Below are 23807 nucleotides of genomic sequence, written 5' to 3' on the forward strand. Positions count from 1 at the left end.
GTGCTCACAGGTACGAGCGTTGCGCCTCAGCTTCCGTGGGGCTCGCGGCCGGCGCGTCACGGGAGCGCGCCGTACTTCCGGCGCGAGGAACGTTTGAGGCATTGGTAACCATTACAGTGGTTGCCGCCCGGGCGGAGGCACCGTCGTCCGTTGCTACCTGCGTCCGGCGCCCTCCGGAGGCCGATTTGGCGGGCTCTGCGCCAGCAAAGGTCTGTCAGGTGACACTTTTTCTTCCCTTTGAACTTTCTTGTCTTCGATGTGCGCCTGAAGCAGGTGGGGAGGGATTTTACTTCACGGCTGTGGCGCTCCGGAGCGGGGTGGCGGGGGAGGAGGGTTTGCCTGAGGGAAGAGAAAGGGTTTGCCTTTTCGGAAAGACCGAGTCTACTCTGGAGTTTCAGCCGCAGTGCAGTTGGGGTGGCTTGGGATGATTCGGAGTGGTTCCCACCGCCCCTCCCGGGATGCCAGCGCGTAGGCGCTTGAGATGTGGCCCCTTATTGAGTGGTTTGTGCCGACTTTCTAAGAGCTGATCCTTTTTCGTCCTTTCTCTTCCTTGGTGGGTGAGGGGGCGACGAACGACCAAGGCTCTCAGACTTGTCAGAATTTTGAGTTTGGAAAATCTATCAACTAGCGAGTTGGTTCGTTGTAACATTTTTTGAGGTGCAAACGTTGATTCTGAGGCTTTGCTGGTAACCGCGATTGATCTAAGAGAGTGCAGCTTCACGGTTGTAAATACGTACGCGAGGCTAAACGAAGTAAAGACGTGGATTGAGCACGGTAGTTGGTATCTTCGTCTCTTGGGGATCGCTGCCCCCCCTTTACCTGGCTCTCCCTGAAGTCGAACTGCTCTAGAGTTTTAAACTGGCTTAATGTTTACAAATCGTGATTTAACGAGCAACTTTTCTGCACGGTGTTTTATAAAGCACGGCATGGGCTCGATTCCCTGATGGGTGATGGGGATGCAGTTTGGACGGCATTATCCCCCCCCCGCCCCCCCCCCCGGTCTGACCGACTCTGTAGCCGCTGAAGTTTGATACGGATGCTTTAGAGAGTCCTGACAGGATTTTTAGAAAGTGATCCGTGTATTGACACGGTCTTGTTTAAAAAAAAAAAATGCGGAGGGGTCTGGCTACTGCAATCTGCCCTGTTTTGCCGAGTAGTGGTTCTTGCCGAGTTTTAGCAGCATTGTAATTAAGCCATTAGGGAACTGTCTGTCAGAGTCTCTAACAATGGTTGGCAAACTTTGTATATAAAAGGCCAGCTAGTAAGTATCTTAGGCTTAGAGCAAAGGGACAAGTGATAAGAGGTGACCTCTGAGCAGTGTGGAGGCACCTGACTGTAAAGACCTTGTAGGCCATGGTGGGAGTTCTGGATTTTCTTTTGTTCTTGGTCGAAAAGGGATTCCAGGTGATTTTAATAATGAAGAAGTAAAGCGCATAGGCTCTGGAGTCGTACTGCACTACTTACTATGAGACCTGGGTAGGTTACTTAAAGTCTCTTTGCCTCAGTTTTCTCTTAAGGAAAATGGGTATGATAATAGAGCCTGCCCTGTAGGGTTGTCAGGAATGCCAAATGAATTAACATACATCACGTGCTTAGAACATTGCCTGACACAGAGTAAGCAGTAAACTCTGTTAGATGCTATTATCTATACTTTGTGGCATAGTTCAAATTTAAAGAAAAATTATATATTTAAATCTCTAAAACAAAGTTGTTAGAAATACAGTCAGAGTATAAGAAATGGTCCCTAGAGTTGGGAAACTTTAACTCACTATTCTCTTTCTGTGTGAGTTCAGGTAGAGGTGGGAGCCTGCTCTGCACTGTTCTTTGTAAGAGCAAGACTTGAGGAGTGACTTTTGAATATCCATGACTTGAGACTAGTTAAATAAATCATGGCCTATTTGCAAGATAGGAAACGAAGAAGTTGAAGTGACTATGGTATATCTAAAGTTATTAATTTAGAAAGACTTCTTTTACTTTTGCCTCTTTTTGAGCTCATACACTGTATTCTTTTCTGGGTCTGGCTTTTACTCAAGGTTGTAGTTTTGAGATTCCTGAGATGCGTCCTCCTCGTTGTGTGTAGCAATAATTGGTTTATTCTCATAGCTGTGTAGTCTTCCTTTGTATGAAAACACCAGTTTAAGTATTCATAACTTGTATTAGTTGTATAATCAGAAAAAATAAACATAGTCTAAAAAAGTAAAATTTGGTTCAAGTTACAGCTCAAATTGGAGGTATTTAATAACTTGAATTTATTCCACATTATTAGACTGCATTTGTCTAACTTGAGAGTTACTTTTCCCTTCATTCTGCCTCTCATTCCTGCCCTGGCTCAGGATGGATAAAGGGAACCTAGCTCTCTCATTAACGCCCCTCCCAGTACTGTGATGCCAGCGTTCAAATCTACTACGAGATATGATATGACAGCATTGCACTCAACGTCCTCCTGGTGGCAGAGATGAATGACTCAGAACCATAACCGAGCCTACGTAATTCTAGAAGAGATTTTGGCTTATTTTTCACATACAGTCCTTTAAGTTTAATTTAAAATTTAACTACGGAAGCAATCATAATCTTAGCACTGAAATGACCTTAGACGTAATCTCACCCAGTTTTCACCGAGCAGGGGAGGAGGCGATGTCTTTAGTGGTCTCTCCAGGCCGCACCGTGGTGGGCGGCCCAAGCCACAAGAGACTCCTGACTCACATTTGGAGGCCCGCAGTCTCCCTGAGTAAAAAGCTTCGGAGCTCCTTGACCAAAGCAGTTAGGACTCATGCTCTGTTGTTCATTTGTCTCCAGCACTTACTCTGTAGCCTTTAGGTTGTGGAGCATCCGCTTCACAATTTGGAAATGTGTTCGATCTGGATTCTTATTCCTACGCGTGGGCAATAAAACCCTTCACTTTTTAAAGGTTTATTCTAAATCACTAACGGAAGAATTCTCATTTTGTCGCTCTCTAAACTTCAGCCAGGACTCCAATTCAACTTGAGTTGGTATTCTGAGAACATATCCATGTTAAGTTTATTAAGGCAGTAAGTGGGTGAAGTAACTTTTTTATGCGTTGCTTTTCAGGAATTGAAGATTTACCAGTCCTACGGGACCAAGGAGTTTCGCAAATAACCCTCCAGCAAGTTTAAAAATAATTAGGCCCAACTCAGAGAAAGCGGAGTTGCTCTGGTTGCACAAAAAAGATGTCTAGCTGCTCCAGTGAAGTCGATGTGGTTTGTATTTCAAATTGAAAATCTGTCTTTGTTCTTTTCATTGTGTTCTATTTTTTTCTAAATTGAATTGAATTTTGTACAGTGAAATGCAGAGGTTGTAAATATACAGTTCATGAGTTTTGGACACTGATGTATAAAGCTGCTATGAACATTTGTGTGCAAGTTTTTAAATTTTAACTACCTACCAAGAGTCCTTTTTTTTCTGACTCTTTTCACATAATTATGTGAAAGCACTTTGCAAAGCATACCTATACAAAGCATAGCTATACAAAGGTAACATGGTATATTTTTATAAGTATTAATATATAGCCCAATTCCACATTATTTTGTCTTTTGAAACAGACATACATACTTCTATGTAGGTTTAAAATTATTCCTATAGTTCATAATCCATTCTTAGAATAAAGAGTTATTAAGTGAAATGTAATGGCTGTTTACTGTCTATTTACTTATTTATGCACTGTCTTATTCCCCCCAAAATGTTTTAGGTGATTTAGAGATTAATTTATCAAGAAACATAGGTGTGGGGAATTCCCTGGTGGTTCAGTGCTTCGGACTCCAACATTCTATCCCTGGTGGAGGAACTAAGATCCCACAAGCCTCCAAGTACAGGGAAAAAAAAAAAAAAAAAAAAGATAGGTGCTTAAGTGTTTCCTATTTTGTCCACAGAGTGGTACTGTTGGTCTATTTAAAAATCAAAAGCCATGAACAGGATTCTTTGTAGTTAGAAATACTTGCTTTTACAGCAGTTCTGCTGCCAAATTACTAGAAGAATAGTCTTTCTACCCTGAGGTACACAAGAGGAAAACGATGTCTTAAGTGTGGTTAAGTTAATGAGAAAACAGTTTTGCAAGGACATCTTTTCCTATAGTCATAGTATTTACAAAGGTCCCTTGATATCACAAATTGGCTTTTGGAGCTTCTCGAAAGTGAAATTGAAGTCCTCAGTTTTTAAGTTCTATCATCCTTCCTTTTCATTTATTAATAAATTTTCCTTAGATAAGAACACGAATCTCTACTTATGATGATGATAACACTGTTCTTTATGCATATGAACCAAATACTGCATATTTCAATAATGTAAGTAATGTTAATTGCCATTTGCCAAATATATTAACACTTAACCACTTTAAAGAAAAAATTCTTCATAGACTTCCTGTAAACTCACACTCAAGAAAATATTAGTCTCTCCTGAATTTGTCTGATTCCTTTCATTAGACAATGAGCAATTAACCATTTCACTTCCCTCTTTTCCTTGTAGAAAATTCAGAGCAGTTTTTACTCATTTTTTTCAGTGCAAAATTCTAAACCTCCGTCCTTCTGATATAATAAATTCTTTGCTTAATCCCTTTCTTAATTAGCAGTGATCATCTTCATTCTCATAATAACATGAGTTTTTTTATTTTGTCTCTGCTTTAGATTAATATTTCTGAAACTCTTTGAAAAGCTGGTGAAAAATAAAAGCAAGTTAAATAAATAGTGTTTTTTCCCCACTTACTGTTCAGTTTAACTTTCATAGAAGTGAAGTATTAACTACTCAATTTTTAAAATATCAGCAGGGAAGTGTCGTGTCTAACACATCCTGCAACGAAGAGCAACAAAAAACAATTCTGAATGTCCTTATTCACTGCCAGGTACAAAAAGTTCTATCTCTCAAATGTAGTTTTCTAAAATATTAAGCTTAAATTCTCTTTATATCATATAAAGAGGTGGACAATTGAAATTTTGCTGTATCAAATTGCTTATGATTATCGCTCTCATTGTGATGATTTTTTTAAACAATTTCTAGTTAGAATAGCATCTTCAGGTGAAAGTTTTGAAATAGCAATATGGAGGTTTCATAGCCTTTTGTAAAAGCCCTTAACTGATGAAATGTATAATAGTTATGTCTCCTTCATCTAAATTGCTCAATACTGAATTAATTTCCCCTACAAAATCTTTAAAGGAAATTGGCTGATTTGGATAAAACTTAGTATGTGCCTAAATGCATGTCAAGATATCTCAATTGAAACAAAATGGCAGCCCACCATTTTTTAAAGAGTTTATCTTCCATAGTTTTGAGGGGATTTTGTAAAAATTGACGTGTTGGTGGAGATTGATAGAAGTATGTAATTATCAAGGATTTTGTGAGCGGCATACCCTAGAAGCAATGAACATTTATAAACAAATACATGTTTCTTAACATATAAAAAAGTTTCTTGAATATAATGAACATACTTTGAAAAGTAAAAAATGTTTATGGGAGTCTTTATCATTATAGAGAACAGCAGTGGAATACTTAAAGGGAACGTGTCTTGTCTTCCGGGGAAGGATGTACAGAGAGTGGGAATGCAGGGATGACGTAGGGAGTTCTGATTTTTGAGCAGTGCTCCCCCCTGCTTGCTTTACATCAGCATCCACGATGAACTGGGTTGACACTGCTCTGCCAGGGCCTTCTGAGCGATTGTGCAAGATGTGTTGGGATAGAGTATCTCCGCTAAGACGTGCCCAGGTTCCAAAGTCACAGCTAAGGGATGCGCTCCATTTCTCCTAATGTGCTAGCTCCCTCCTTTCTTCGGCGCCTTCCCTTACCAGTCTAGACCACACGGTGCAGCACTTCCAGATTTTTTAATCCTCGCCCAGCACCCCCTTTAGTAAAACCCCAGCCCTGTCCAGGCTGGGAAGCAGAGGGGAGGACCTCCACTGGGGACTGGTGATCCTCAGACAACCCCGATCCTGTTCTCTTATTTCGTGGAGAAAATGGAGGGTGTGGAGCAGAAATCCCCTCCAAGTCCTGATTCCTCTCCCCACAGCCCTCACACTTGCCTGGATCCATCTCTGACGACCTCCTTCCTGACCACTGGAGTGGGAAAAGTGTTTCCTCTGTAAGGCTAACACCTCTGCTGGTTTCTGCATCTGACCCTCTTTCCTTGTGCTCAGACACCTCCCTTCATCCCTCTGTCTCTTGTGTCTTCAGCCTCTGTCTCCATCACTCTCAGCGTAGTCATTCTCCCACAGGTTTAAAAAAACCACTTCTTTTTGCCTCCCATCCCTCTATAGCTGTCATCCTCTCTCTCTCCTTCCCATCATAACCCAGCTCTTCGATCGTCATTTATGTTCACTTTCTAAACATTTGACTTCCTGTTTTCTGTTTGGGTGTTTTTAATTTCTGTTTTACTATTTTTTATTGAAGTATAGCTGATTTGTAATATTGTGTAAGTTCCGGGTGTAGAGCATAGTAATTCGGGGTTTTTGCTGATTATATTCCATTATAGGTTATTATAAGATTTGGGGTATGATTCCCTGTGCTCTACCGTAAATCCTTGTTTATCTGTTTTATGTATAGTAGTTTATATCAGTTAATCCCATACTCCTAATTTGTTGGGTATTTTAGAATATACTGTTCCTTCTGCCCTGTATGCTCCTCTGTACATCTCTACCTAGTGAACACCTTCTCATCTTTTCATTCTCAACGCAGATACCTCCTTCTTCGAAAATCCTGCCACGACTGTCAGGCTGGATTAGGTCTTGCTCTTCTGTGCACGCTTAGCCTCTTGTTCTTATCTGTATCGTGGCAATAATAATACTAATAGATGATTGAGCACTATCAGACCAGTCATCATGTACTATTATTATTATGTTGGTATTAATACTGTAGCACGTTGTTTTGTCCTCAACAGAACTGAGAGAGGATTTCATCCCGATTCTATTTATAAGGAAATTGAACAACAGAGAAGTTAAGTAACTTGAACCCAACTGTGTTCCCCTAGAGCCTGTGCGAGTTATTCAGGGCTGAGAGCCAGTGGGTCTCATGCTTCATCGTGCATCAGAATCACCTAGAGGGCTTGTGAAAACACAGATCACTGCCCTCGATCTCAGAGTTCCCAATTCAGTAGATCTGAGGTGGGAGATTTTTCATTTCCAACAAGCTCGTGGACGGTGTTGATGCTGCTGGTCCATGGAGCACACTGAAATCCACTGCTCCAGGCGGCCGATCACTTTCTCTGTTGACCATGTCTCTTTACTTGTCTCTCTCCAGCTAAAATGGGAGTTCCTTAGGGTAGGAGCTGTTTTTTTCTTCCTTTTTCTTTTTTTTTCTTTTTAATGTCCACATTCCCAGCATCTAGCGAAGTAGTTCTCACAGGTGGTAGGCCTTCAATAAATGTTTCTTTGAATGAATGATGTAATTAGTGGTTCTGGCCTTTTAAGTGTATTTTTGCCCGAATGAAATTTCTGTGTATTTCAAGAATTCTCCGGTTTTATCAGTCACATACTTGATTGGCACACAGGGGTCGCGTACTCAAAGGTTTTGTAAGGTTAATTGTTAATTGCATGACTTTAAAGTACTCTGAACCAAAGGTCACATCTGTTGTATTTGGCTCACTGTTCTTTCCAGAGTGGACCCCTCACTGCCTATTAGGTTATACCATCATTATATGGAAAGAGGCTCTTTCCAAGATTTGAAAATTTCTTTCCTAAAGTAGCACCTTCCTTGATGTAAAATGACTCCATCATAAATGTGATGGCTTATAGGAATTGTGGTACATTTACTTCCCAGTATTCAAGCTTCGTAAAATGCCTGTGTGACATGGAGTAGTTGAGTGGGAGGTTGGCGCGCCTTATCTCAGCCAGCTCGGCTCTGGGTCCCCAACAGCCAGGCATCAAGTGGGAAACAAGAGATTTCTGACGGCTTGAAAACTTTCAGACTTTGACTTTGGCTTAATGGTATTTTTTATGTTCCTTTCCTTTTGAAGTAGAAACTACTAATAGTCTGTATTATAATAGGTCATCTATGATGCTATTCAAAAACTGGATAAGAAGCTTGATGTCATGCACGCAAAGGTTAGAAAAATCAAGCATTTTCGTGTGAAGTCATGGTTGCAAAGTCGTGTAAGTGTTATAAAAATATTTTCAAAACTATAATAAACCTCTGGTTTCTAAAGATGCCAGTCAGAAGTGAGAGAGAACTAATAACTGTGAGATAAGCAAGGCTGATCTATACCTGCTGTAGCAGCAGATGGGAGACTAAACCTCTGCCGGAAAAATGCTGAAGTTTAGGTTTGAGAAATGTACGACAATGGGTATTTTTATGTTTGTAACCGTAATACATAAAGTGCAATTAAAATGTAGGGTTGAAGAGGAAATCATGTAATCAAAATAGAGCATTTATCTTTAATAATATAAAGCAATCTTCCATGGAAAGTAATTATGGATGTATTTACTATTTTTTTCTTTCACTCACTCACAGTTGGTTTATGCTGGGTTTGTGTCATTTCAGAAGCCACTCGGATATGCATTTAAAGATTATAATTACCTGCTTTCTAAAAAGATCAGATACCAGAAAATGAGGAAGAAGCGGTGTCTCTGTCCATCGCCTTACCCTAAAAGTTATAGCCCCACTATTCCAGTACAAAGGCCGGAAAAGGATTCCCAGAGCAACCCTCTAGAAGCACCTTTTGGGTCCCCGGTGCCTCTGGATCTGGAGCGATCCCTTAGCCTGAGCCCGACGGTCCCCTCCACCTACTGCAGGCGTTCCTACGAGGAGTACTACTCGCCCCAGGACCCCACGCAGGGCTCCTCCAGTCCAGAGGCCCACAACACCCGCAGTCTTTTCTTAGACACCCAGTCCACTGCGGTCGAGCCTGCAACCGTGCTGACCCAGAGTGAACGCAGTCCAGCACATAGCCCTGACATGATGACCTACCCAGCTTTACTGGAAAACAGTAGATTCAGCCGTGCTGGCTCACCTCTCTATGTCCCGACCAGCTTCGGTGAGTGTGAACTGACACATGTTACAAGTAGCATTATTTACCCTATATTCCTCAACACCCTTGATGCAAGCTTGTGGAAGCTGTTTGTTTCCCATCTTGAGGGCTAGCTTGGGGCAGCACTCTGAACGACGACTAAGACTTCTTGAGTGTCTGTGATGTGCCTGCACTGTGCCAGTCAATGGACAGGCCTCTTCTCCACTAATACTCATAATGATCCCATTGTGAGTTTTTTATCTTCTGTGTTTCTTTACCCTTTCCCTGTGTAAATAATTAAAATGCTCCTAAAATGGCCAGAGCCCAGATGACAGGAGAGAAAAGGTACACTTTAGGCTAATTCACAGGAACTAAGGTCAAATTTGTGTTGACGGTCCGGCGAATTACAAAAGCCGCTTCCGTTACCACACGCTATCTCTAGGGAGTCGAGCACTCTGGCTGAGTAAATGAGTACCTGTCTGGACACAAAGAAGTTTCAGTACAACGTAGTGAACGGCACACCTAAAACGTTTTGAGGTATGAGCACCTAAATTGTTTCATGCCTCACGTTATTTCTTTTTTAAACATAAACCTTCAACCAAAATATCTATTACCATGCAGTGAAACTTGAAAGAGGTATTCAGTGTAATGTTAAAGTTACTTCTGACCTAGCTGAGCAGAAGTCTTGTTGTTTTCAAAATTCAGATACACCTTTAAGCCTTGAGAGATGTTAATTTTAAAGCCATGGAAGAGATTCAGTAAAGAACTGATTTGGTTCTCAAAGATAATGGGGGTTACTGAAATTCACTGATTAAAGTGAATAATTTAAGCAATTATAAAACTAAATTCTGGGGATTTCCATTGCAATTAGCTAGTAAAATAAACCTCATCTGGAGAGACCAAGAGGACAGAGATTAAGCATTTCAAAGAATTTCTCTCAAAGTAAGAGAGCAATAGGTTATCTTAGATTAACCTAATTTAACCCAAGTAACAGATCTTTTGCTGTATTTTGCCTGTGGCCCAAGAGGCCTCAGATTGCTCAGTCTGTTTTATGATCTTTGAAGCTTTAAGGTGTCTTCCGAAGCTGCTTTTGTTGTTTGGGGGAGGTCAGGTGGGACATTCTTGAGTAGCCATCCTCAGGTCATCTTTGTCTAGGCTTTCCCTGGATTTTACCTTGGAGTCTTGGGTCCGTGCCGGGGTACTTCACACAAGGTTCCAGGAATGAGACACTTCTTCCCTACCTAACATCTCTTCTTTCAGGATAATGATCAGGTCAAGTATGATTTGTCTTTTTTCCCCCATTGAAGGTCGAAGTTCACCAGTTGGAAGTGCCCCGGGTATCCTCAAACAGAGCCTCCCTGATGACCCTTCAACCTGGTCTGTGGATGAAGTGATCCTGTTTCTGAAATACGTAGATCCTCAGTTATCAAGTGCCCTCGTCGACCTCTTCATGCAACATGTAATGTATCTTTTGATCCGGTTTTCCTGCCGTAATGACTTTGAATGACCTCTGTGCAGGCCCTTCAGTTGGATACTGATTAGTGTGGATGGTGGGGGAACCCTATCAACTGATTATTCCATATGCGAGAAAGTTTACTTTGCCCGAAGTTAGAGCCTTAAAGGGTGGAGGCTGGATCTGTGCTTTAAATGGGTACCCGGGTACCTAAAATACTACAAGTCTTCAAGTTCTCAAGAGAAGATGATTCAGCATGGCCACACTCTCCTTTCTAACAACAGCTACAAGGATCCTCCTCCCCACCTGCTCCCTGCTCGGCCCCAGGACCGTGAGTAGGAGGGGTGACCACAGCTGTGACAGGTTGTCCTCCTTGTTACGATGCCCGATGAATCCAGCAACTGATTCCATTTGGCTCAGTTCTGTTGACCTTATATGGTTATTGATGATTTGGAATGCTGATACCCTTACGCCATTTACAAAGTAACATCATGGGCTAAATTTTAAATTCTAATTTCTTTAATTTCTAGTTTTACTTAGTAGAAAATGTATAGATGGTACCTGACAAAGGCAGTACTGTGAGGGATTTCAGGTCCCTTCAGCCAGTGACGTATGATTCAGTACAGTTTTATTTTTAAACCAGAACTTGTGAAAACCAAATAATATGCTTCAGCAGCATCATTTGGTCAATTAATTCTTTTTTACATTTGGAGGATACCTTGTGACTATCAAGTAATGTTTTTTATAGGGTTTCCTAATGAATAAAATTAGTGCCCACATATCTGATGTACCCTTTTCAATATGGTAAGAAAATCAGTAATTAGTTTTTAGCATCTAATTAGCTTCCGACAACTGATTAGCTTTCAGTGTTAAGACAGCACTGTATAGCACACTTATAGCTGACATACTCATGTTCCCAGCCCTTCTAAGAAAGTTAATGACCATCTGAAATTCATTTTTACCATTCATAGTTTTTACTTTTTGTCACAGCTATGCAGTATTTTGTTCAACACACGATATTTAAAATTAGGTAGTTTGATGCTTAGGACGTTTTTAAGATATTAGGTTAAATTTCCTTTTTCTTAAAATTTGAAGCAAATTTACAGATGATTAAGTGATGCTTCACTGTACAAATTAGATTTTTAATAGTTTCCATCAAGCAGTTGCATATTCAGAGAATATACATCTGGACTGAGCTGCCCTCTAATTGGTGTTACATGTTCTTACATAGAAAGGAAGAACCATTCTGATAAAGTATGAAAGCTTTATTAATTATTTTAATTTCCTTCTCTCTGTAGGACATTGATGGGAAAGCTCTGCTACTGCTCAAGAATGACATGATGATGAAGTACATGGGGCTTAAGCTGGGGACAGCTCTGAAGCTGCGCCACTACATTGAAATGCTTAAAGACAGAAAGATACCTCAACAATTTAAAAAGTGTGTAGATTAGATTGGACTTAATTCTAGGGAGACCAATGCCACCTTTTCTCTCTGCCCTTAGTTTTTGTTGTGTAGAAGGTTCCTCTAAAATACAGTGTATCCAAAATCACAGAACCCTGGGACAGTCCAGGCTACTCCTTTAGAAGCCATTTAACATGTTAGCACTAGCAGAGTCAAACTGGTGCTTTGTTCTTTGTATCTTTTCATTATTTTCCTTGCATAGTTTACAGATAGTTAGTTACACTTCATGCAGGAAACAGAGAAACACCTTTGATTTTGGTTAATGTTTATATGTAAAACCAAAACAGCCAAATCCCAAAGGGGAAAGTAGTCAGGGAGGGATTGACGGGTTCTCTAATGAAAAAAATTATAAGGTAGATAGTCATTTTATGCAAGAGATATTACACTACAAGGGTGGGTTGGATGGAGTCTGACTATATTCTTTTCAATTAATATGTTTTATTTTTAAACTTCCTTATTTTGTCTAAGCTTCAACATTTAACTAGGCATTCATTGTTCACAGCTCTCCACGAAGATGCCTATGTCCAAGTTTTTTAAACATGTGTTTTATTATCTGTTTATTCCTCATATGGGTACTGTTTCATATTTATATTTTGTTCTGTATCTGAAGTATACACACAAGTAAATCTTTTCTTTTTTAATTTAAAATGGCACTTTACACTTCCACAGAGGTGAAGATCAACTCTACATATAGTGAGTTTTTTTATTCTGTAAAACATATGCACATCGTTTGACATCACTGGTACCTCTCAGCTCACACTTCAGGGTTTCCATACAGGGAAGTTCTGTCTTGTGCAATGTTTCTAGTTAATTTCCTTTCTGAGCCATTTATCCTACTAAACTTTGGAAGGTGCATCAGTTCTGATTTGTCATTTTAATTTTAAAAATCAGAACTTTCACATGGAACATGTTCATTGTTGCTTTATTTATTACATCATTATATTGTATAATATTTAGTGTAATGTTATAAGCTATGAGAAATGGTGCTAATTGTATTAGCCATTTGTTATAAATGCCAGTAAGATGTTCACCAGGGGTAAGATTGTACGTTTTCTTTTTAGAAAACCAAGTGTACTTTATAAGCAAATGCAACTATTTACTGGGCGTATATGATTTAAAGGGCTTTTTCGTCCGTGTTATTTCTTTTGTCTTATAAGACAAGATTCTAATTTAAACTTGTCCTTTCAAACTGTCAGTGTGAAGATGCTGTGCCACTTCAACAGTCCTCAGGTGTTTGTATAAATACTATGTTTTACAGTTTTTAGATTTTAAAATATAATAAAGTTTAATAACCGCAACCATTAATGTCAGAGCCTCAGATTTGATTTTACTTGCTTGAAGACTTAGAGCAAGCAGTGATACATGTCGTGAGTAGTTATACTCTGTGACAACTTCACTAGAGAATTCTCTCTCCATCCTGAATATCAAGGCAAAAGTATGGCTAACACAATAACTTTCATTAATGCAGACAATTAGCAGAACTAGAATTTAACATCCACTGAAACAAATTTTCCTCTCTAAAATTACCCTCATCTCCATGAAACACAGCCAGATCAAGACTAAATTTGTTTACAGAATTAAGTCTGGTCAATTGACCACATAGGGTCCTCCTAACTGGCTGTGGTGGAATTCAGAAGTAGTCTCAGAATGAATTCCCAAAAGGCCTCTCAAAGCCAGGAAAGCCATGCCAAAGGCCTGCCATTAGCCTGCACCTCAGTGGATTTCTCTCTTCTAGAGAATCCCTAAAACATCGTGATTCCTGCACATGCCAGGAGACAGTCTTTCCCATTCACCTGATAAGGCTGCTCAGAACCCAAGAGTCTCCAGTGTCTGGAGAGACCAGGCAGAGAGAAGAGAAAAATGTTTCCATTCTACCCAAAACTAACTTGAGGGGAAGGACTTCCCTATATCTGGAAAACACAGATCAAAACCAGTAATATTCCAGACAAAAACCATAAAAATTATAACCATATTCACCAGTTCACTCAGTAACCGATCCATTAACTTTTTATGAAGCCTCAAGTTTTCCATTAGGATTTTTTAATATCTCTCCCAGTTCAGTATAGTATGATCTGAAATTGATCAGAGACCTGTACTTGTCAAAAGGGCCTTCCTGTGGATCATCTTGAAGATGAAACTCTTTTGCAAAAGCATCAGAGTACAACAGTAACTTCCTATAAATGACAGAAGACTTTAAAAGGCACGGTTAAACATCTGACTACAATGTAATCCATAAAGAAACTTGGTTACAATAACTAGAATTATGACCAATGATAATCTCAACCCTTGAAAACCTTAATCACCAGCAAAAACCAAGAAGCAAGTAACCGTGAACTGTTTGTCATACCAGCATTTCCTGATTGGAAAACTTATGCTCTAGTCTTCCTCTCCTAAGAAAGCAAAGGGAGGTAAATTTAGATCTGCCCAGCAATTAATGTTCCAGTATTTTATCCTGTTTGAAATGACGCAGGTAGTCAGTGAATTCTCTTAACTTGGTTTAGTTTCAAGTTACCAAAATCTGGAAAGACTATTTTAGATAGACCTTCCCAAAATGTAATTATTCCTATAGAGTTTACCTAAAAGCTCTTATTTATGTTTACCTAAAGTTTCATCATATCAAGTTATTTTCCTTGCTGACGTATTTGCAACAGATACAGTAAGGTGTTATTTGATCTCTAGTAAACCTAGGTACAACAGAAGTGTTATACTTAATATTGATGATTCTAAAGACATGTCTATGTTAATCAAACCAAAAAGCTTAAGCTAGCTTCAATACCAGATACCAATTCAGTACTGAATATTTCCCAGGCCACGTGAACCTGAAATTCATTCAAGCCAGTCTTTTTTATATTTCTGAGAATTTACATAAGCGTTTGATTTCTTTTAAGCCAATTAAACAGCTCATCCACAAACCAATCTTGGCAATGCCATTTGGAAGCAGACACTTCATATTTATAAGGTACGCAGAGACATACATTTACATATATAGACAAAGAGATCTCACAGTTTTCCTGCTAAAATTTTAAAAGGCCTCTTTTTGAATGAAATAATGCCATCTGCAGCAACATGGGTGGACCCATGTTGAGATCATCATACTAGGTGAAGTAAGACGCAGAAAGACATATCGTATGATATCACTCAGTGTGGAATCCCAAAAAAAGGTTCAAATGAACAAACAGACTCACAGACATAGAAAACAAACTTATGGGTCCCGAAGGGGAAAGGCGGGGAGGAGGGATAAATTAGGAGTTTGGGATTAGCAGACACAAGCTACTCTACATAAAACAGATAAACAACAAGGTCCTACTGTATAGCACAGGGAACTATATTCAGCGTCTTACAATAAACTAGTGGGAAAGACTCTGAAAAGGAATAGGTAAATGTATACCTGAATCACTTCGCTGTAAACCTGAAACTAACACAGCATTGTAAATCAACTCTACTTCAATTTTTTAAAAAAAAAGATAAAAGGTGATTAAAGTTCCAGAGAGCCCAGGTAGATCATTTACATCGCAAAGGCACAGGAAGAGAAATACCAATTCCTTCTAGAAAGCTAACTTCCTCTAAGGGCATATGCAAAAACCAGTTTTAGAATGTCAAAAGAGTCCCACCGTGGATATTTTCAGGGATTTTTTTTCAGTTTCTAAAAAGCCAATTTAGTTTAAACAACAGTAAGAGGCAATAATAACACGTATCAGTCACTCACATTCACATGCCTCACTTTCAGAGGAGAAACAACCGGCGTTCAAGTTAACCTTCACCTCAGCTGTTAGCCCAGCCTCCGTGGCCTTTCTCGGTATAAAACGCACCTGCCAGCCCACAGCTGCGGCCACTTCGTTTTCCCACCGTAATGGCGCCAATATCTCCGCCATGGCCTTGGGGTGACTATGAGTCCTCGGTACTGTCTTGGCAGCCCCATTCATCAAGGCCAGCCACCCTAGGGCCCCACATACTAGCGGACGGCCACCCCGGGATTTCCTCTGCAACTTTCAGGATCACCCCTGGAACTTTCAGGCCCCTCATGCTAGGTGACGCCCCTGCAACTTTCCGTTGCGCGTCCTTATTTCCTGACGTCTCGGCGCTCACAGGAGCTTCCTCGGTCTCCCCGCTGGCTCTACCAACTGGGATGCACCCCGCAGGCCTACAAGGCCTGTACTTGCCCAGCTACAAGACCAAAGAAAGGGCCCAGAGTCGGCGACGGAGACATCATGGTTTAATGGGCGGGGGAGCTTACCTGTCTGAAGCGAGGCCCTGGAGCAACACCCCACTGTGTGCGGCGGCCGGCGGGCAGGACATGGCGGCAGGCTTCGCTCCCCAGGAGAGGGGGAGGTTCCCAGTTATAGTGGAAATTGACATCAGGTTGGCTCATCAGTTACCAGGGAAACCAGCCGAGGGGCACGCCCCTCACCTCCCCTTTGATGAGCTATCAGGTGGAGATGTTTGCTAAAGATTAGATGAAGCAGGCACTGGCCCAGCAGGGAGATGTACAGAGAGCAAGAGAACAGCCATCTTGGGTGGCCTGACCATACAGACTCCCTCTGTAAGCATGAAAAAGCCATGCCCTTCTGTAATAATATTAGAAATTAAAAATTAAACATCATGACTAGGAACAGTGATGATGGGAGGAAAAGTGCTGCTTTTTCAAGCTGCATAAGGAACTGTAGTCACAGTTGGCTGAATAAATGAGGTGTGTTTAAGTTTCTGGGGCTGTTTCTACAGCGTGGTGCTGGGACTTGCTTATATTTATAAGTCCTCCGAGGTTGAGGACTCCCGATGTTTCCCCTGTTTTACCTTGGTGAAGTTGAACCCTGAAAGCAGCTCTCCACAGTGAGCACATCCTCAGACGAGCTTGCCCACTCTCACTGCTATACTAGAGGCAACTCTGGTGTTACAGGGCCACGTTCTCTGGCTTTAGGGGTGCTATCAGCACTGAGGGGAGAGGTTTAAGATATAAGGGGAAAAGGAAATAAATCCCTTTGTCTGAAAAGGTTCAATTCCATCCAAGCTGCTGGACAAAACAGGGGAAACATCACATTGCGAGGGAGCGGAAGCAAACTGTCCGCCCTGCATTCCAAAGGTGGGCCCTGGTCTGCATGTCCTCCCTACCCTAGAGCCCTCCCCATTCCCTGGATCAGCCTCGGAGCACTTATAAATATAAGCAAGTCTCTCTCACATATACCGGAAAAAGCCCCCCGGGGTTCGTTTTTGCCAGTATACCCTGATCCCCATGAGGTATGGTCATTCGTGGCTTGGCCAAGCTCTACCTCTTGCTTTTTCCTTCGGTGACATCAGTTCCAAAACCCCCAGCAAACCATAGGGAAGGAGGCAGAGAAGACTGATGCCGTCCATGGAGGCGAGCCTGTGGGTCGCAGGCACAGCACTGTAGGTGGAAGCTGAGGCGAGAAGAGCCCTGCTAGGAGCACATGCTGGGAATGGTTGTGTGGTTTTTTTAATGTATTTTTAAAAGTTGAGTTAGGAGAAAGTACACCCAGAAAGGCCCTAAACGACGGGCAGCTCGGCATATAAGAGTAAACAAAATAGGTGAAACCCCTTACCTTAGACTGCTTCCTATCTATCTGGGAAGACAGCATTAGAAAACACAAATATTTGGGTAATTGATGAGTGTATAAAATGCGGCAAAGGTGAAGTAGCCATGAGAAGCATGACATCTCTAGAGGATTCTATTGTGTGTTTGTATACAGATGTGCTTACATATTGGGAAGACATTTGGGAAGATAGATACAAACATGTTTACAGAGGGCATCTATGGGTAGGTAGGATTCTGAATATGTTTCATTTCATTTTCCTTATCTTTCTGATTTGTCTGCAGTGTATTGCTTTTATAATACTTGTTTAATTACAAAAACACAGGCCATATCATGTTTACATCACTGTGGAAGATAAAAGGAAATACCACATTGCCATTTAGCGGGAGGCAGAAAGAGCAAAACCTAAGAAAAAAGCATAATGTGTCAGAAGACCAACTTAATTTAATATCATGTATAAATAGATTAAACGCCCATATTAAAAAAGATTCAAGGGTGGATCTTAACAACTATATGCTTTTACCTACCTTGTCATTTGCTTTAAACATTAAAAAATAAAGCACTGGACAGAAATTCATCTGCAAATAAACAAAAAATAGGCCACAATGATACTATTGATCCCGGCAAGGTAGAATTACAGGCAAAAAGCAGTCAATGCATCAGGAGTCCTTATGTTGGTGAGAGGTTCAAGTACAGGGACGACAGATCATGAACTTGTGTTTAACCAATTACACAGACTCAAAACCAGATAGTCCATGTGCATAATTTAATAAAATTGCAGTAGAAAAAAAAAGACTTTATTGTATCTTTTAGTCTTTGACATAAGGAAGCAAAATTAAAGGGCAGATACTGGTATAATTAAAAAGGCATTACTGATAGACATTAGATTCCAAAAGAGAATTCACTGTTAAGAATCCTTGGAGGGCTTCCCTGGTGGCGCAGTGGTTGAGAATCTGCCTGCCAATGCAGGGGACACGGGTTCGAGCCCCGGTCCGGGAAGATCCCACATGCCGCGGAGCAACTAGGCCCGTGAGCCACAACTACTGAGGCTGCGCGTCTGCAGCCCGTGCTCCGCAACAAAAGAGGCCGCGATAGTGAGAGGCCCGCACACCGCGATGAAGAGCGGCCCCCGCTCGCCGCAACTAGAGAAAGCCCTCGCACTGAAACGAAGACCCAACACAGTCAAAAAATATATAAATAAATAAATAAATAAATAAGTGTTACCATTAAAAAAAAAAAAGAATCCTTGGAGCTTTCACAAAATTGAATACATACTAAGCTACATAGAACACTCTGAATCACAGGAAACAAAGTTAGTACAGGCTACAGTCTGGGACATAAAATTCAGAAGTTAATGAGATACTTCTGAAATGCTAACAAGAAAAACAATAAGCACCCCTACCTTTGTAGCCACAGCTTCTTTCCTGAACTTTCTCCTTGAGTTCTAGGCCTGGGTATGTCACTGTCTACTGATGTCTCCACCTGCAAGCCCACAGCATCTCCTCCTCATCACACCTGAATCTTTCCCCACCTTCCTTTGCTGATGTGCCCCTCTCCAGTCCCTGCCTTAACAGCGCCTCACCCACTGATGCATCCGGGCACCTGACAGAGTGCCTGCCAGTGTTGGCCTCAACTCCTCATCGTCCACAGCCCACCGCAGCCCTGACGTCACCTGGTCCCAGGCATCCTACCTCTCACAGCTCTCTCTCGTCTGGGCCCCCCAGTCTGTTGTTTCCCGAGTTTGCTGCCAGATGCCACTTCAGAAATGCTAAGTTTCTTTCCTATGAGCACTTCCAGAGCTGATACTTTTATTATTGTATTCCCAGGATTTAGCATACTATCTCCTACATAATAGATACTTAGATGTTGGTTGACGGAAAAAAACACAAAAGCAAATTTTCTTCTTAAAAACACGGCCGTTGCCAGTACCTCTCCCAGTTTACAAGAAAATCATTTTTATTGATGCTTGTACTTCATTAATGCAGTGTGGCTCCCCGCCACCACCATGGAGCAGCTCAGATGTGTCTGAACAGTAATGGGAGATGGCCGATCCAGAGGACTCTCAGGGCAAAGGCAGTTAGGCCCAGAGATTTGGGGCTTGTTGTAGGAGAACTGAAAAAATCCCTCATCTTTATGAATATACTGAAAGATTTGTCAGAGACACAAACGAAGTGCTTTCAATAAATCTGTTGGTGTTTTGCGTGCGCGCACGTGTGTGTGTGTGTTTGTTTAACTAGGATTTGAAGATGTAACTGTGAGCTGTAAACCCTTAAGTTTAACAGAGCTGTCCCATGTCCTACTGACAATTTATATCTTATGTCTGCAAACCAGTTGGCTGGGTGGTTCCATTTTGATTGAGCCAGGCTAATATTTTTCTCTCCTATTTGGGGCCACCTTTTGCATGCTTTGGAGTTGGAATTTAAAAATATAAATATAGAAGGTCAAAGTTGTGCTCGCTGTTGATAGCTCCTGTAAAACACCTGACTCAATGAGCAAATATTAGCTCTATCAGCTACTTTTAAAAAAAGCTTCATTGTAGTACATTTCAAGTACATGTGAAAATAAGGAGAGTGAAGGGACACCACCCAGCTCCAATAATTATCAGCTCATAACCCATCTTGTTTCATCCACACTCCCACTCACATCTCCCATTTCCACGTTGTTTTGAAGCAAATCTGATAGATCATTTAATGTATAAATAGGTCAGTATGTATATCTAAAAGATAAACTTTTAAAAAAGTGACCATACCATTATCATACTTTAAAAATTAATAATTCATTTCTAACACCATGCTGTAATGAGAGGAACCAGGGCTCCTTGGAGAAATGACCGATTCTAGGACTGGGACGGGGAATATACAAGTTGAGCCTGGAGCATCTTGGAAGTGTCGAAGGATGTGCTCCAAGAAAGCACAACAATGAGGAATGTCAAAGGGACACAGGAGCGAACTGAAAGAGCTTCCAGTGGCCAGGAAGTCTGGAACGGTTTGAGCCACAAAATAAAGGAGTATTGGATTATAACCCAAAGTATAACAAATATCCCTGAGTCCATACTGCTGTAAATCAACGATTGAATCAGTAAATAGGGGAGAAGAGAGAAATCTGTGCAGAAGAATCCCAAATTATGTAGACACTCACCCTCAAGGAGGTGGAGCATTACTCCCCACTCCTTAAGTGTGTGCTGTGCAGAGAAGTATGTGCTTCCTTCCAAAGAGGGCAGTATGGAAAGGGGGGGAAGGAGGAACTCTCCAGGGGAGAGACCTGACAAACACCCTCATCCAGGTGGTCAAGGTCAACATCAACAGCGAGAAGTCCTGTTCATAGTATGTACCCTTGATATGATAGCATGAGAATGGCCCTTTATCGCTGAGGTTTTCCTCCCCAAAACCCATGACACCAGTTTCATCACGAAGAAAATCATCAGACAAATCCCAATTGGGGAACATTCTGCAACATACCTAACCAGTCCTCCTCCAAACTGTGTAGGTCATCAAAAACAAGGAAAGTCTGAGAATCTGTTGTCACAGTCTAGAGGAGCCCAAGGAGACATGATGAGTAAACATAATACGGGATCCTGGAACAGAGAAAGGTGAAAAGGAAATGTGAATACAGTGTAGGCTTTAGTTAATAATAATGTACAAATATTGATTCATTAGTTGTGGTAAATGTACCACAATATAAAATACTAATAATGGAGGAAAATGGGTGTGGGTACTGTCTCCACTACCTTAATAACTTTTCTGTAAATTAAAACTGTTCTAAAATTAAAAGTTTATTAAAAAATTTAGCAATTCCCCTCTATCATCCTACATTCATGCAATGTTCTGTTTAAAGTCCCGATCTCTCAAATCTGAAGTGTGAAAATCTTCGCCAAAAGTCCCAGTGAGATTTTGAGGGAGTGACTGCTCTTCCTTGAAAAGGAAAATATGCAAAGTTTCTTCTTGGTGCATGAAATATTTGATATGTGCAACCTGCTCCAGTAGTTATTTTTAGATCTCATCTCTGATGAGTGCCTGGGTCTTGTTTTCACTTGTGTTTCAATGTTTGTGTGTGACTGAATGTCAACTCCCAGAAAGAAGGAGTTACGGCATATGCTTTAAGGGGAAGTTATGTATGTCCATGTAGATTGATTTCTACTTTTTCTTCTTTGCCTTTTCTTCCTTTAAAAATATTTTGTTGTTGCTTGCTTTCCCCACACAGGAGTATATATCTCGTTTCTATGTGGAAAACTGATCTATAATGTACTATCAGCATATGAGTGTCACCATTTAGAAGTGTTCATTAAGTGAGGCTTACTGGTTTCCAATGTTGCATCTGGCTTTATTAATTTTTTTTTTTTCGGTACGCAGGCCTCTCACTGTTGTGGCCTCTCCCGTTGCGGAGCACAGGCTCCGGACGCGCAGGCTCAGTGGCCACGGCTCACGGGCCTAGCCGCTCCGCGGCATGTGGGATCTTCCCGGACCGGGGCACGAACCCGTGTCCCCTGCATCGGCAGGTGGACTCTCAACCACTGCGCCACCAGGGAAGCCCTTTATTAATTTTTGTATCAGTGTATTTCAGAAGTTAGCATGGATGCTGGCAAAATCAATAGCAACGTTGCTGTTAGAAAAAGTGCAAGAACGTAAGGAATGACTCTGGTTGGAAAGGAGTGTCCTGATATAATCCTTTCCTGAAATGCTTGAGTTAGTCAGTGACATATGAACCTCCCCCCATCTGGGCACTATGAACAGGCCCTGGTCAGGGTGGGCAATGGCGGCAATTAGCACCCAGTTCCACTCCAGACATTGCCAATGTTTATAGTACCTGCTAAATGGATATACTCATGACAATTGTGCGAAGAATTTGAAGCTTTATTATTATGTAATAAGTAAACTGCCTGATTAAGTGTGGTTTTGGTGACTACGCTTATATCAGCCAGGATAAACTGTGCTTTGCTGCAGTAACAAACCAACCCTGAAATCTCAGTGGCTTTGCTTTTCTCCCAGGCAAAGTCTGACTCTCCAGAGCTACTGCTTTTTTTTCTCTTCTTTTTTTTTGGCCTTGCCACGTGGCACGTGGGATCTTAGCTCCCCGACCATGGATCGAACCTGTGCCCCCCTGCAGTGGAAGTGTGGAGTCTAAGCCAGGGAAGTCCTGAGAGCTACCGCTTCTTTTGTGACTCTGCCCATGTAACACATGGCCTCCAAGAATATTTCTGTTGCCCAGAGCTGACACGTGGTACTTCTACTTGGAGCCCACTGTTAGAACTAGTTACGTGGCCCTGCTTAAGTGCAAGAGAGTTGGGTAGAGTGGCTTTCTCAAGAAGAGGGAGAAGAAAACGGAAGATTTGGTAAACACATAACATTGTTTCTACCACAAGGGTTTAAACATTTTTTTCAGGCTAAAATGATTGCAGACATGCTTTGGGGCTGGGCCAGGTTGGTGGCCTAACTGGGAGAAGCTGGTTGGGTGTAGTGCGTAGGTGTGCACAGGTGAATGGAAGGGGCTGCGTCTAGCGGGAGCCCAACCGATGCCATGCAAGACTTTGAGTCTTATGTTACAGGTTCTTCCAATTTTTCAAAAGCAAGTGGAAAAGCAGATTTTAATGTGAAATCTCCCGATTTCAAAATGTAGGCTGAAGTATATGAAAACACAGGCCAAACAAAACGTGCTTGCAGGTCTCATCGGACCCATGTGCCACCAACGTTACGATCTTAATTAGCTCTCTGGCCTACAAACTTGGGATCTTGAATGGCCCTTTATTTATCTGTGAGGTAGGGCTACATTTCTAAGAATCTGGCTCTGCCTGTGAGCATTCCCTCAGCCCACCCTGGGTCAAGGTTCAAATCCTTCGTCCTTGCACAAGCTCAGCTGACCGCTGGGGCACTTGGAGCCACACTTAAAGGACAACAGATTCCTTGCATTCCGGTCATTGCCAGGCTATGTAATCTTCAGGCATTTGGGAAACCACAAAGTGTTGAGAAAGAATGAAACAGGGATGGGTGTTGCGGAGCCGTTATGAAGGTGGAACAGGAGGGCCCGTATGTCAGTTTCAGACGCATCTCAAGGGCTGTGGGAGGCAATTAAAAGATTATAAATGGGGGAGGGGTCACACAGACCTGCAGCTCTCGGGGGCAGGGAGGAGAGCTCTCAGCAAAGGGAACTGATCGTCCACGGTGCGCTGTGCCCTCCATGTCATCCCATCCACGTACTGTCCTTGGGGGCGACTCCAGCGATTTCATTCCACCTTTTCTGAGCTCTTCTCAGAGGCGTAGGCGTCCCTCTGAGGGCGGCCCGAGTTGTTTGTTGGGTTCAGCACAGCCCGCAGACGGTCCAGCCCAACCACCTTTTCCTTTCAAATGATACTTGCAGTTACTTTCCAGAACGCCCGAGGTCTGGGAAGGCCAGCTTGTAGCAGGGGTCTTA

The 23807-nt window shown here is 41.7% G+C and overlaps 1 protein-coding gene across 5 annotated transcripts; it reads left to right on the forward strand.

Moving 5' to 3' along the window:
• The first annotated feature begins 12 nt into the window (after nucleotides 1-12).
• Nucleotides 13-13150, forward strand: SCML1 (Scm polycomb group protein like 1). Of its 5 annotated transcripts, none has more exons than XM_079911697.1 (7): nucleotides 13-209; nucleotides 3070-3218; nucleotides 4775-4852; nucleotides 7983-8087; nucleotides 8476-8968; nucleotides 10249-10400; nucleotides 11693-13150. In XM_079911697.1, exons 2-7 carry the CDS (start codon nucleotides 3189-3191, stop codon nucleotides 11843-11845), a joined length of 1011 nt encoding a protein of 336 aa, XP_079767823.1. In that variant the 5' UTR covers nucleotides 13-209; nucleotides 3070-3188; the 3' UTR covers nucleotides 11846-13150. The 5 variants fall into 5 exon arrangements, with proteins under 5 accessions (XP_079767823.1, XP_079767824.1, XP_079767825.1 ...); XM_079911698.1 differs by having other exon boundaries at nucleotides 7983-8039; XM_079911699.1 differs by lacking the exon at nucleotides 4775-4852.
• Nucleotides 13151-23807: the final 10657 nt, after the last annotated feature.

Source organism: Stenella coeruleoalba, assembly GCF_951394435.1.
Source record: "Stenella coeruleoalba genome assembly, chromosome: X".
In the NCBI taxonomy this organism is placed as follows: Eukaryota; Metazoa; Chordata; class Mammalia; order Artiodactyla; family Delphinidae; genus Stenella; species Stenella coeruleoalba.